The sequence below is a fragment of the Beta vulgaris genome, chromosome 9 (assembly GCF_026745355.1).
Source record: "Beta vulgaris subsp. vulgaris cultivar EL10 chromosome 9, EL10.2, whole genome shotgun sequence".
In the NCBI taxonomy this organism is placed as follows: domain Eukaryota; kingdom Viridiplantae; phylum Streptophyta; class Magnoliopsida; order Caryophyllales; family Amaranthaceae; genus Beta; species Beta vulgaris.
In genome coordinates this window covers 19963370-19977776 of record NC_079210.1, presented here as the reverse complement: position 1 = coordinate 19977776, position 14407 = coordinate 19963370, and the positions used below count along the sequence as shown (strand labels likewise).

General features: G+C 35.2%; 1 protein-coding gene across 1 annotated transcript; it reads left to right on the top strand.

Moving 5' to 3' along the window:
• Nucleotides 1-1983: 1983 nt before the first annotated feature.
• On the top strand, nucleotides 1984-14407 carry LOC104903339 (proteasome subunit alpha type-3). The gene is made up of 10 exons (XM_010691365.4): nucleotides 1984-2265; nucleotides 2350-2389; nucleotides 2485-2568; nucleotides 6168-6241; nucleotides 9789-9875; nucleotides 9971-10055; nucleotides 10192-10238; nucleotides 10411-10476; nucleotides 11854-11944; nucleotides 14088-14407. The coding sequence occupies exons 1-10, from the start codon at nucleotides 2162-2164 to the stop codon at nucleotides 14157-14159; spliced, it is 750 nt and encodes a 249-aa protein (XP_010689667.1). The 5' UTR covers nucleotides 1984-2161; the 3' UTR covers nucleotides 14160-14407.

The window sequence follows — 14407 nt, the reverse complement described above, 5'->3', positions numbered from 1 at the left end:
TAAAGTCATATGTTTGGATGATATTGGATTTTCGACAAATTTGATGTTCTTGGATGAAATTGAAGTTTGGATGAATTTAGTGTTTGGGGTTGAAGTTTTGTTATGTACTCTGACACTTTGGCCAATAATGGAAAAGCAGAAGTGTTAGGTGTGGCTGCTCATACGCTATCCGGATAGGGGTTACCTTGCTTCTAAAATCGGGAAGCAACGTAGTAGAAAACCACAAGAAAACCGCTACACAAAGTGGTGTATCCTCTTATTAACCACTACTCCCAGAGTTCCAGTCGCAATATCTAGGGGAAAAAATTCTTAGTGGTTGTTTGGTATACATGAGAATTTAATTCTCATGACAAGTTCCATTTTCTAAGAAGTTATTTTCTCTTATGTAATTCCTAGGAAATAAAGTTAATATGTTTGGTTGACATCAAGGATTCCCATGGATTGGTGTGAGAATTTTGAGTGATCAGGATGGGGGGAGGGGGTTGGGTGAATAAATTCCCATGTTTTGTGTACCTTTATTTTCTTCATATGGGAACCAAACAAACACCCAAATCAGAAAATCATGGCAATTTCTATTGTGTACATAACTTAATGTATATCAAACAACCACTTAGCAAACTATGTAAATAATTTTTGATACCCAATATTACTAAATATAATTATGCAATTATTTTAAATTTGATAATAAGTTGACATGCATACTGTAAATACAAGACTAGTCTCTTATTATACATGAGAACTTTTGAGGACTTTGATGTCCATCCTTTTTGACCAATATACTCCTAACTAGAAAAGAAAACTACAACATCTATCACTATATGACTTTAAAAATTTTAAATTTAAAAAGTAATTTAACCAATTGCAAAACAATTACTACTCATCATTTTTCATACGCATATCATGCATATAAGACTAGAAAGTCACTATACGAAGTTTTCATAAAACTAATTGTTGCCCTGGGCGAAGTCCCGAGTCATTGTGTGTAATTCGTTTATTATTTTTTAATGAAAATAATTGAATCACATGCCCCCATATCAGCATATACATTTAGATTACATGTGTCGACCTTCAATACTTCATAACTTTCAATTAGTATTGAGTACTGGGTTCATAATAAATTAATTGTTATATCATTCACTTTTCACAAAATGAGTCACTCTTTTAAGTCAAATTGAGTCATGTTAACCAAAAAATAATTGTTTACTTTAAATGAATCACTTGTATATAAGTAAAAGTGACCTATTTAAAACAAAATGTTACTCAGGTCTAAAGATAACCTTTTGTATCAAATAAATCACTCCTAATATGTTTATAAGTGTCTATGTATTTAAGACAAATATATATCACTGCATAAACTCGTATCACACAATGGTTGTCCTTCAAATAGTTGATTCGACACAATAAAGTTTGTAAAATCATTTTTTAAGTCATAAAGACACGTTCCAATTCAATTTTTACCTATAACTGATTTTTCTCAAATTTCTCCTTCAAATAGGTAATAACGTATTTTCTATTTTGTAAAAGGCTAAGTACAAATTAAGATTTGATGGACCCATTACAAATTTTTTTGATGCAGCAAAGTTGAATTGATATTTTATTATCACTATTATAATAAACGAAAACTTAATAGGTAATATAACTTGTAACATGATGATATATTAATATATTACTCATTTATTTCATAGGTAAATTAATGTAGGAGTCCAATTTGTGTGTCAACTTAAGAAGCATAAATTCGGGCCTGTTCTCTTTGGCATAAAACAACTGAACTGAAATAGATAGTGATATGTGAGAGTAAAAATATTATCCTGAACTGAACTGAAAATAAATTAGAGAGAACATACTCGTAACTTACAATAAAAAAATCAATATGAACTTATAGATTAGTTGATTATTATATTTTTATATCCCAAAGGAGAGACACATACATTGTTTTATCTCAATTGCTTAAGAGGGGGAAAGAACAGGTGAACATTTATTTGCTTTTGGGTTTTTTAAATATCTATACTTCCCTCATTGAAAAAGGAAAAACAGTGCTCTTGCTCTGTCTTGCTGTTCACGAAATCATCTGCCTTTAAAAGTTCGTAGACAACCAAAAGTGGATCGCAAACACTGAAAACAGAGTGAAAGAAGGGAGAGCGCAAAACGCAAATTAATTAGAATGAGTAGCATCGGAACTGGCTACGACCTATCGGTCACCACTTTCTCGCCTGACGGTCGCGTTTTCCAGATCGAGTATGCTGCTAAGGCTGTCGACAACAGCGGGTCTGTTTTCTCATTCTTCTCTTCTTCGTCAAGTAAATGGTAAACCCTACTTTAATATGCTGCTTTTTTTTCAACCAATTTCAGGACTGTTGTAGGCATCAAATGCAAGGATGGAATAGTTCTGGTAATTCTATTGCTTACGTACTTTTTTTTTTTTTTTTTTTGTTTTTTTGGTCTGGGATCTTAATTTTTTTAAGGCTCTATTTTAATTTTGAATAGGGCGTCGAGAAGCTTATACAATCGAAGATGATGTTACCGGGGTCCAATCGACGAATCCATTCCGTTCATCGACACTCTGGCATGGTTATTATCTATTCCTTTCTCTGCTTTTTTGTTGCAGGAATTGTACATTGCTGGATTTAATGAACTCTTATACGTGGAGCTCGTAATTTCTAACTGTTATGACCTATAACACATTACATGAAAGATTCTGCTCGGCTACTGGTGCTGTTTTGCTTTTCAAATCTTTTAATCCATTTGTTCTCCTCCGCCTTGCTGTCGTTTGCAGCTAGTTAGGCCTGAGAGTCTGATACCACCTAATTTGTCCTTGATTGCATCATTGTTTCTCATTATTGTAATTTTGGTGAGACAATTTGACTTCACCATGGCCGAATTTGGCTATGGTAATGACCATTCACCCTTTTGGCTGGTGTTATGTTCAGTATCTCTTTCTCTCACTTCTTTGTGTGGCCATGGGAGGGGCCGTTTTGGTAGGTGATACCGGTAGATGTGTCAGTGGTGTTGCTAGGTGGTCATGGTAATGATAAATGAATTATGGAGGTCATGTTTATCTTTTGCCTCAAATCAAGGGGATTTGATACCCTTGGGAGGCGTAGGAATTTTATCAAACGGATTGTCGTTTTGGAATCCAAAGAAGAATTAGTTGGATTTTACTTTCAGTTTTAGCATTGAAAAAGTTTGTGAACCAAAAGTTTTCGTAGTTTGTCATTTGTTCCTTTCTTTTAGTGTAGTTTGTACAAACTATTTGATTTTCATATTATATGCTAAGTCCTAATGTAAGAAGGCGTCACACAACCTTTTGGTAGCTAGTTATTATATTGAGAAAATATGTTAGGTGGTTTGAGTAGTCAATGTACTCTTTGAGGCGCAGTGGGGAAATTACTTATGACTGTGGAGCCTTTAGGCAATCCATACGAGATAGAGGTCCAAGAAATAGAAAAGCTATTGATGAATAGGGTTTAAAAGGGGAAGGATAGCGGGCCGGGGGGGTGGTGTAGTTATGTATGCACATAGTGTTATCTGGACCTTAATTTGAAAAATATAGGTTGTCTTCAGTATATGTCAAATAGGAAGTAAACAACACCTCTATAAGACAAATTGGTTATATTCATTTTCATCTCTGTCACAAAACAACTCTAATATGGGTTAATGGATCAAATTCACGGCCTCATGACCATTGCGCGATTAGGGGTAGTGGAAATCTAATAATAATTATTCTTAACTACTAAGGGTGTGTTCACTTCAACTTAAAAAAAAAGTAAGTTTCAAGTATATTAAGTTCAGATAAGTTTCAATACCTCATAGAACAAACTTCAATAACATTTAGTAAGTTTGGAGAATTCAGGCAAAAAGAATGCTCCATAAAGATATATTTCAAAAGGCAAACCAAAAGGATCTTTTAGTAGACATAAGGAAATCCATACAAATCGTTAACATGTTGGAAAGTAACATACCTTGATGCAAAATTGCGAACCCCTTCCTACCCACCATAGTGTAAGTTTCATAATGTTGTTCAAAGGGAGCGGACGTCTGTCCTATACAATAAAGAGTGCTCGGAACAAAATACCTTATAGGTTTTTTTATACATTTATAGAAAATATTAACTTAATAAGATGTTTGTAACACAAATTTAAACATAAAATAATTCAAGTGACCATCCAATATTAGTTACAATAGTTTGATTGAAACCCTTGGTAATACACAATTTGACCATTACCTAATTATCTATTAGAAAGAATTATGAAAAGTCGGTTTATTGAAAATATACATAAAGATAAATCTTAAAACATTTGATTTTATAGATTACTTTAAAATTATGGTACAACCATAAGTAAGGCGTATGAATAATGCAAAAGTCAAATGTTCCAACGAAGGTGGTAAATAATATGCTCTTTGCACATATGTCTATAATTATCCGTGGTTTATTAAAAAAGCATGGACTTGGCATTGCCTCCAACTATGTTATGTGTTTTACACTTTTACTTCTAAGTCGCACACACTTATTTTAGTAGCTAAATGATACTTCGTCCATTTTTCTTATAATTGCACCATTTGGATTTTTACATTATTCACATGTATTTGACCATTTATTTGTGATTTATATGTAAGGAAAAATATAATCATGTGGTATCTTATTACATTCATTTGATATATGTATTGTGAAAAGGTCTATTATTTGTAATTTTTACAAAAGAATAAATAAAGATATCGATGGTTTAAATTGTGTATTGACATGCGTTAAACTCAAATGGTGTAATCTTTAAAAATGGAGAAAGTATATTTAAGCTATAACTAACACGCCTTACAATTGTTTATGCACCAATTGGTTCTTTTCTCATATGTTACCAAAAATCTCTGACCTTTCTTCTAATTTGGCATCCAATTAAATCCCTTTGCAACTAAACTCCAATGGAGCAAATATACACGAAGTTAGCCTTACATTTGGTAGATGTGGGCAAGGTTTTAAATCTTTGTTGTGGTCGTGGAAAATGTAGCATATCACGAAAGAATACTTGATCATGGTGTCGCTAGAGTTATGGCTAACGTGGAATGAAAATTTTTTATTGGCCGTAATGGCCTAATATAGGCTGTAACGACATTGATATCAGTGGTAAGAAAGCCCACTATCGACCGTACCAACCTTGATATAGGCCTAACAGCTTTGTAGTTTGTAATGGTCATATTTTCTGATAAGTCATGACCATTGACAATGTGGGCAATATCATTTTGGCAAGCTTCAAACCCTTCACAAGATGGCCGTTAGTTTGGCCTTGATTTAAAACCATGGTTGTGGGGTTCATAGTCTTCATGCAAAACACATTGCAATCTATTAAGATTGGTTCCTTTCTCTGTATATCTCTCTCCTCTTTCTTGTGTCGCTCCTCCTGCCAGATTCTACATGTCACAAATCCTCACCAGTGCTCAATTCAATCAAAGTTTTTCATCTGCTTTAGGATTCTGCCTTAGTGCTTTGGCCATTTGTTGGTTAGTATCTCTAGAATTCTTATGGGTTCTCAGTTTGATCAAATTTTTCAGCAATTGGGGTATTAGAGATCTGCTGTGAGTATTGTGATTAACTTTCCAGCCTCAAAATTCCGTACTTGTAAATTGGCTGTGTTCCCTTTTTGTTTGAACTTTTAATGGAAGTGGGGGTCGGGTAGGGGTGAATGGGAGGTACGAGAGAGAAGAAGAATAGGAGCAGAAAGGGCATGAGATTATGCGTGTGAAATTAGAGAAGTTAGGAATTTTGTGAAGTTATTGATGAAGGGAGAGGAATTTCATAAAATATATACTTCATTGTTGGATTGTTAATTTTTGGATTGGTGGTTGAGATCTGAGTATGTAAAATAAAAATAGATTTAACTAGAATGTGGGGTGTTTCACGATTCCTCTCATTAGTTGACGGGCAATGTTCATGATCTAATCTCTTTGCTAGGGTTACTTTCGCTTCTTCTGTCCTTTAGCAGTGTTTATAATTCACCGTCTTCTGTGCTAGGAGACTGGCAGCTGTGTGAATTTTGTTAGTTCTTTGGCAACCCACTTTACTGTGTGTATATGTGTGTGTCTTTGCTAGTGCTTTCTCTCGCAGTCGTGTGTGTCTGAATTGTTGGGGTATTTGCACTCTCTCACTCTTCTAAACTTGCCATGTCTGTGTCTAACAGGCAGTTGCTGGTTTAGCAGCAGATGGAAGGCAAGTGGTTGCTCGTGCAAAGTCGGAAGCTACTAACTATGAGAGGTTGGTGATGATATGTGTTTATGCCTGTGTCGTATGACATTGTAGATCAGTAGATACTCATTTTGTCTAGCAATTTTCAACTACCTTTTGGATGTGTGCAAGGTATAGTTATGGCTTTAGTAATTTATACAAGGGGTTGAGAGCTTCAGTATGCTGTTGCAGCATGATCTTATCATTGTTTTTGTGTGTGCATGCTCTTTCTATGGTCAAGAGATACTGGTACATAAGGGAATAACTTAATTCTGTTAGTCTGAGTTGTGACTTGAGAGTTTAGAGTTGCTTGATGCCTTGGTTTTAAAAGGTGTGAGGCGCTAAGAATCCTCGGAGCCTAGAGCAAGTCGTTATCGCGCACATCTCGTAGGCGAGGTGCACCTCGACCATTATTTTTTGTACTCTTTGTAGTATAATTTCAGTAGAACATTCCAAATGCTAGTAATTTGAAGCAAAAGAAAAATATTATTCAAAAATACCTTTACAAAATTATTAACTTTAGCCATGTTTGACAGCCCCACACTAAACTGCTACAGTTTTCAATAAAGAAAAGAAAGGGGTCTACTAACTGTAAAGAAAATACAGAAAAGAAGAGGGTTATTTTTTCCACTCTTTCATGTGAAAGCTTACTAATGGGGCAACCAGGGAGACAAAAGAATGAGAAGTATGTAATAAGATAATGGCCGCAGAAAAAGAGAAAGAACGAAAAGGAGTTGGACTGCTTGCTGTATAAAGTAGATCGAAGAGGAAGAACCTATGAGAGAGAAACACATAATTGACCAGTCAAAAGGACCCAGATAATTAGGTGACATTCCGTTTGGGGTTTTGAGGAAAAGGGCCAGAGAATCAAATAGGTTGATTCCCTTATTGTTTGTTAATAGGTTTCAGTCATTCCCTTTACCCTCAAACTCCTCTACTTTCATTACCCACACGACACCCCCAAGGTTTCAATTACAGTTTCCCTCCTCTACTATGTGGTCACTTTGACCAATAATTGATAATCACTTGAATCACCACCCCAACTAGTCAACCACCCCAACAACCATCGACTCACGACCCTAACCCACCGACTCCAATTTGCCACTCCAATTTGCCTGCACCCTTACCACCACCATCTCCACCGAAACCCCCCAACCGCCAAAATCACCCCCCACGGACGAAGAATTATCACGGCACCACCTTAGACACGGATTCCACCATGTCAAAAATCCACTAACATTACTTCAAAACCATAATACTAAAAATTCAAATAAAAAAGAGTAAGAATGGATGTATAGCTTTCCTTATGACTTTAGATGGTCAAATTCAACCATGAAAATTCTAGATTTAGAGTTTTTATGGTTGAATTTGACCGTTAAAACCTCAAATTTTACGTTTAATGGTGGTGGAGAAGAAAAAGTAAGAAGGGGACGGTGGTATAGGGCGGTGCTGTAGTGGTGAGAGGTGGCACTAACGGGAGGTGGGCGTTGGAGGTGGTGAGGTGAGAGATGGGGAGAACACAGTGGAGCAATGGTGAGGAGAGGAAAAAGGAATAATCTACCCAAACAACTTTTTTAGTCTTAGGGTTTTCATTTCCTTTCTCCTTGTTTCTCTTTCTTAAACCCCCCTTTCCCCTTCATAAACCAAACATCCCCTCATAGCGCATGTATTCTTGGTGGACCTCTATTTGGCAATCTTTGTCGTAAGTTGACCTCCAATTCTCAATAATTACCATTTTTTTTTTGAAATTAGGGTTTTACACTTTTACTAGATTGGGGATTATGACTTAGGATTCAAATGGAATAAGTTTTATGCTTAAATGAAGGATCTTGGTTGAAATTAAATTTGGAAAAGCCTGGTAAGTTTTAATTTACAGGAAAAACAAAATTTTAGTTCTAAAGTCAAATCTCTTCTTTCTCTCACGTGTTTCTACAATAAGCGGCAAATGGCGTTGCGCTTGTGGCTCGCCAGAGGTGGCTGTAGACGCGCGTCTCCTTGTACCCGACGTAGACTGCTGCACCCAAGTCTTGAGATGTGATTTTGCTTTCCCCTTGCGTAGGCTTGCTTTTTTAAATCTAAGCTTGATGCTTCTTTGATACTTTTGTTGTAAACATGCTGAAGCACTTACAATATAAGCTTATAGGTCTAATTGTTTTATCCAATCAGGAAGGAAATTGATTTTACTGGTGTGTGTATATCTCGGTTTTCCTCTTGTTCTCGTTGAAAGTTCTGAGATTGCTCATACTACTTACTGGCAGCTTCGTGTTTATTAACATTGAAGATAATATCTAATTTCAAGTAGATAAGCTATTTTTACAACCCGTCATGCAAGCTTTATAGATTACTGATATCATTATTAACACATTAAGTTAGGGTGATAGAAGTTCTCTTATAGTTCTTGCTTCTTTCCCTTTGCTTTTGCCCTTATAGACACAAGGATAACATCTTTAACAGTCATTGTTTCCATATTACTGGCTGAAATGAAGTATATTGGTACTTGTATTATAACTAAATCATATTTGATTAACTGTAGATAGTGTTTTTTGTGCACATACCATATGCTGATTCAATTTAAGTTCGTCTTACATGGGTCTTTCTTTGTGAGACTTTGTCTGACACTAACAAAATTATTATCCAAGAACCACAAACAGTCATGTAGGTGTATTTTTTGGCTTGCAGAAAATGCAGATGTACTTTCAGGTTTCAAAGGATCTTAGGATGCCTTTTGATTTAGAAGAATGCTTGCTACGTCTGCTTGATGGCAATCCATATAACCCTTATAGTGAACGGTGTTGTCTTTGATAAAACTGCACCATGTGGCATCCTTCATATGATGATGATTTGGCCCTATACATGACTTGTTTTTATGCTTTACAATCACAATGTATGCTTACCTTTCTATGAGAAGGCAAGTACAAAGATAAGCTAGCAATCCTCAACCCAATACCTCATATATTTTTTTGTCATGCTTCAAACTGTACTAAAATAATGAAATTGATAATTTTTAAACGGAATAGATATAATAAGTAATACACCTTTTTTTCTTTCTTTTTTTTTTGTTTGGGGGGGGGGGGGGGTTGGCCGGGTGTGGGTGGGGGGAAGCAAGTTAATAACAGTAACATTGTTTCACCTGATACTAATTTTCTTTCTGTAATTAGCATTGTGTATCCACATGAGTGCCTTACTGTTGCTCACTCTTTCTTGTACAGTCTCCTACCATGATCCATGACAACCATATCAAAGTTACTATGTTAGCTCACAAGCCATGATAAAAGCCTGCATTGGTTTTGAAAACCAGTTTACTAAAAAAAGTATGACATAATTTTGTTCCAGGTTTTACTGTGGTGTCTAATTTAGCGAATCAGCAATGGTTTTTCTCCTTGCTTTCATAATTCATGGGACTTCTAAAAGATCTCTTTAAGTTTTGAAGACGAGAATGTATGGCTGTCAGTTGGTAAAGAGTGATGTTTTTATGCTCTAATTGTGATGACTTTGAAGTGTTTAGTTCTGATTCGAATTGTTTGTCATATGCTTGCTGTTTTCTTGGTAGCTAACTCTGTAAAACACTGTTCTGCAGTACATATGGGGAAGCTATTCCAGTGAAGGAACTTGCTGATCGTGTTGCTAGTTACGTGCATCTCTGCACACTCTATTGGTGGCTCAGGTGCTATAAAATATTACATTTTCTAGTTTGTTATTACCATTTAGCTCTACAGACACCAAAATTTTGTCAATGACCTTTGATGGTTCATGTTACAGACCTTTTGGTTGTGGAGTCATTCTTGGAGGTTATGACAGAGATGGACCACAATTATATATGGTTGAGCCTTCTGGAATTTCATATGTGAGTTTGAATTTGATTCAAATGGAGGCTTTATGCTTTCATTATCCTTTAATTTTTGATTGCTGTTACCTTTTACAATTTTGTTTCTGTTTGCTCTGCAAAGTTTCTTGCTTAAACTTATCATCATTTGACACAGAGGTATTTTGGCGCTGCTATTGGAAAGGGAAAACAGGCTGCTAAAACGTAAGCTTGACCTTCTTGCTTAAGGTGTCCTATTATATTTTGTAACGTTCTTTTCTCCCATGCATTACAGTCTTTGAGGAAATTGACTGTCAAATTGCAGATAACTGTGTTTGGATTGCCATAATACTTTGGTACCCTGCTGATACTGAGATTTTTGATTGATTGCATTCAGGGAAATCGAGAAGTTGAAGCTTTCTGAAATGTCGTGTAGAGAAGGGGTCATTGAAGTAGCCAAGATGTATGTGTTCTCTCTTGTGGTATTACTTTTCCTCAACGTTTTGTACACACGATTGGATACATGATCATGTACGCTTATTGTCGAGAGCAAACTTGTGTTGAACTATACCACACAATTGTGTGGTCCTGTTTCTCCAGAAACACATTGTTGCCGACTTGGATTAGAAACTAATTATGCCCTGATATAAAAACGTTGTTTAGCCTTAAGACAATTGAGGATGTGGTAAGAATTAAGATTAGATGGAAAGAAGTTTCTCTTTAGTTATATTCCCTCCATCCCAAATACATTTTCATTTTACCATTAGTTCCAAATTCCAATTACTGCCCCCTTCATTGCATTTTAAAATAATATAATCCTCCCCCTAATTGCATTTATTCCAATTACCAAGTCCACTGTTTATTTAAATTAATATAATCCTTCCCTCGTCATTGCATTTTTATCTTTTCTTTCCCTCCACCATTTATTTCAAAAGCCAATTGTAGAATATTTTACACTCCCTTTGTATATTTTGATTTCCCCTCTTTCCATTTTGCGGATGTATGTTTGTTCCTCTTTTACTTTTTCTCTCACTATAGTCACCCATGTGACTTAATGAACTCCACCATTTGTTCTTGTCTCTTGGTTTGGGTTATTGCAAATGAGACGAACAAAAAAAATATACAAAGGGGAGTATATACTTTTTTCAGTAAAAAGCCCACCACACTTTTATCTGGTCAAAATTGGAAGGCTTTGGGGTATGGAGGGAGTATCATGTAAGCTATAGAACCAACTGCATACTAGCCATAATCTTTTAATAATGGAAATTGACAATAAATAATAAATATACTACTGAAGACTTGTAACAATAACAAATAAGTCCTTAGTTGGTTAAAATTGTTTGTATTTTTTGGTGCCAACTCTGGAATTTCCTCTGGGTGGGTGTTATCAGGCAGTGGTGGTGGTTGCTATTGGGTAAACTTAAGTGTATTTTAATTTATTTGCTCTTTTTGAGTTCCTGTTGGAGATAGGAAATAGTGATAGCAAAATTTTAAAGGGATCTTGACAGTAGATTGGATCTGGATTAGTACTTTTTTTTTTTGGGGGGGGGGGGGGGTTACTATAGAGGAAAATTTACATGATTGACAAAATAATCAGCTTTTCTTATTTTGTTTCTGTTTTTGTTGGATGGCTCATCATATTTAAATGGGAAGTAGTCATAGGAAATCTGTAAACAGGTCACTTGAATAAGATTCTTTTCTTTTTCCCTTTGTCTCGTATCACGTTCAGATTTTGGACACAGAGTTTGCTGAATGTTTGTGGTTGCTTGATGAGACCACATGATGCAGTGTTAGAATTTTTTTTTGTGACATTACATCCTCATACATGTTTGAAATTCAGCATATACAAGGTTCATGATGAAGCAAAGGATAAGGCTTTTGAATTGGAGATGAGTTGGGTTTGTGAGGAGTCAAAACGCGAGCATCAAAAGGTAAATCTCTTGGACTCTTTTCCTCAAAATGGCATAACACTGCCATATAGGGAAATGATATAAGACTTGATTTCTAGGTTTTTTTAAGAGCCTCATCTCAAAATAAGTTTAGGACATTTTATTGTTGATCAAATCTAGCAATTTTTCTTATTTTATATGATATTCTTCTTCACTTAATGTGAATCCATTATAGTCAAGTACGTTGGCATACGGCATACCTCTTGTTTATCAGCACCAAATGATTTTACAAGAACAATACACATAAAATTTTATGAGATTATAATCAACCCATTGTGAAATGTGTTATTAGACAAATCACTGAATACTGCTAAGATGATGTGGTTAAGTTTATGCTTCTCTGATCTACTGTTCACAGTGAGCCAGTTTAGTGGTAAGAGTGAAAAGTTGAAGCAAAGAAACGTCGATATCTTTAGCTCCATATCAAAAAAATTTATTAATTGCTGATATTTTGAAACATGTTGAAACCAATCTAATGAAATCCCACATGACAATGTTTTGATATTTATGATCAGAGCTCTATATCTTTCACCCAAAAAGTAAAGGGTAATGTAGTTATCATGTTATTTACTGTTTTCCGGAAAATCATCAACCAAAGTCCATTTTATTTCTTAATCTTCTTCTTTAATCTGCCTAAAAGATGCCAGTTCACCGTTCATTACAAGTTTCATATGTAAATGTAGATGAACTTTTGAGATATAGTATTTTAATGGTAATTGTTAACAATATAGCAGCTACCACTAATAAATTATTATTATATTAGTGTATTAAGATATCATTACCACTTACTAAGTACTGATAAGTATAATCTGTTTTGATGCATTATTCCAACAAATCCTACTATCTAACAAATGGAACAAGAAGCACGTCATAATCAAATACTGTGTCATAGTCTTAGATTTATTTGTGCAAGGAAAAGTAAAAACTCCCTACAATATAATAATCTTGTGTACATAGAAATGGGGAAAAGAAATTTATAGTTCACATGAAGTGATTATAGCACAAGCGACATTCATCCTCTCCCAAAGCCTTGCTAATGTTATCCTTTACATTTCATCTTCATTGCCTGACCACCATTAGCTCCTCTCACTGCCACTATCTCCATGGATGATAACCAGTTACAGTCCGCTCTTGTTTACAACATGAATAATTTGGCTAGAACCTTTGGTGGTTAGTTTGATCCAAAAGACGTTATGGTTTGTTTGTTTATGAATAAAGTGGCTAGGTTTGAGCCTGATTGATTAATCAACCCAACGAATTGCTAGATTAATCTAGCGATGTGTTTCAGATTTTTGTATGATTTGAAGACAGAGAACAAAGGCTGGGATATTAGTCTTATCTCACGAGAAAGAGGGTCTCTTGATGATCTCAGTCACAAATTGAATACAAATCATAGTTAGTGCCATATATGGATATTAGCACAAAGCTCAATATCAATAATCATAACTCACGCACCTCAACTAGTAAACTAAAAGTAACCCTAATTTGTTTACATATCAATTCCTAAGAACTACCAAGAAGCAAAATAGTAACTGATTACTACTTTTCTAAAACTAGCCTACTTGCATAAGAAAACTACATAAGAGAAGAAAATTTCTTTCCTTGGTCACCAAGAAAATGCACAACCCTTGAAGTGATTAAGAAATTTTACTTGCGATTGACTAGAATTATTAAGGTTGTAATGTGGAAACTGTAAATGCATATATATGTGGGGAAAATAGGGTTACTGATAATGCGTATATGGGGCAACTCTTAATGGCGTACAATCGTTCGAGCGTGCGATGAGTCACATGGAAGACAAACTACTTGCAGAAGAGCCTTACCAAACATTATTAATAAGGAAAATTCATTTCTTAGTCTTTCCTGAATCCTGCAGTGTCTGTTTAATGTATCCTAAAATCAGATTATCTTGCTGTTGTAATTTTTGGATCTTTATTGTTCGTTGTTAAGCGTACTTGTCTTGTGTTTATAACTGTTTGTCTTGTTTCTTAATTTCCATAATTTGGAACCAAATGTTGATTTCCTTCCAGGAGTATCTCAAAGTTTTTGTTGGAATATTTGGTTTAGATGAGTTCCTGTACACAAACTTGCTCAAATCTTCATTCTTTGACTTGTTGGATGTCAGGTTCCTGATAATCTTCTAGAACAAGCCAAAGCCGCTGCAACTGCTGCTCTGGAAGAGATGGATGCTGACTGATGCTTATAGAGGGTTGGAACTAGAAATTTATGCTTTAAGTGAAGAATTTCTGGAGGTTCGCTAATGGCTGAGGGAGCGGGCTCTTACTGCCATACTTTTGACCTTTTAGAAACTTCTTTCAGCTTAACTGCCAAATTGTTCATCTTGGATTTGTTTAGTTTTTGTAGTAGTGATAATGTTCTCGATCCAATTTGCTCGTATTTAGCCATTACATATGATAATGCTGACTGTTCATCTCTTGGGATCAA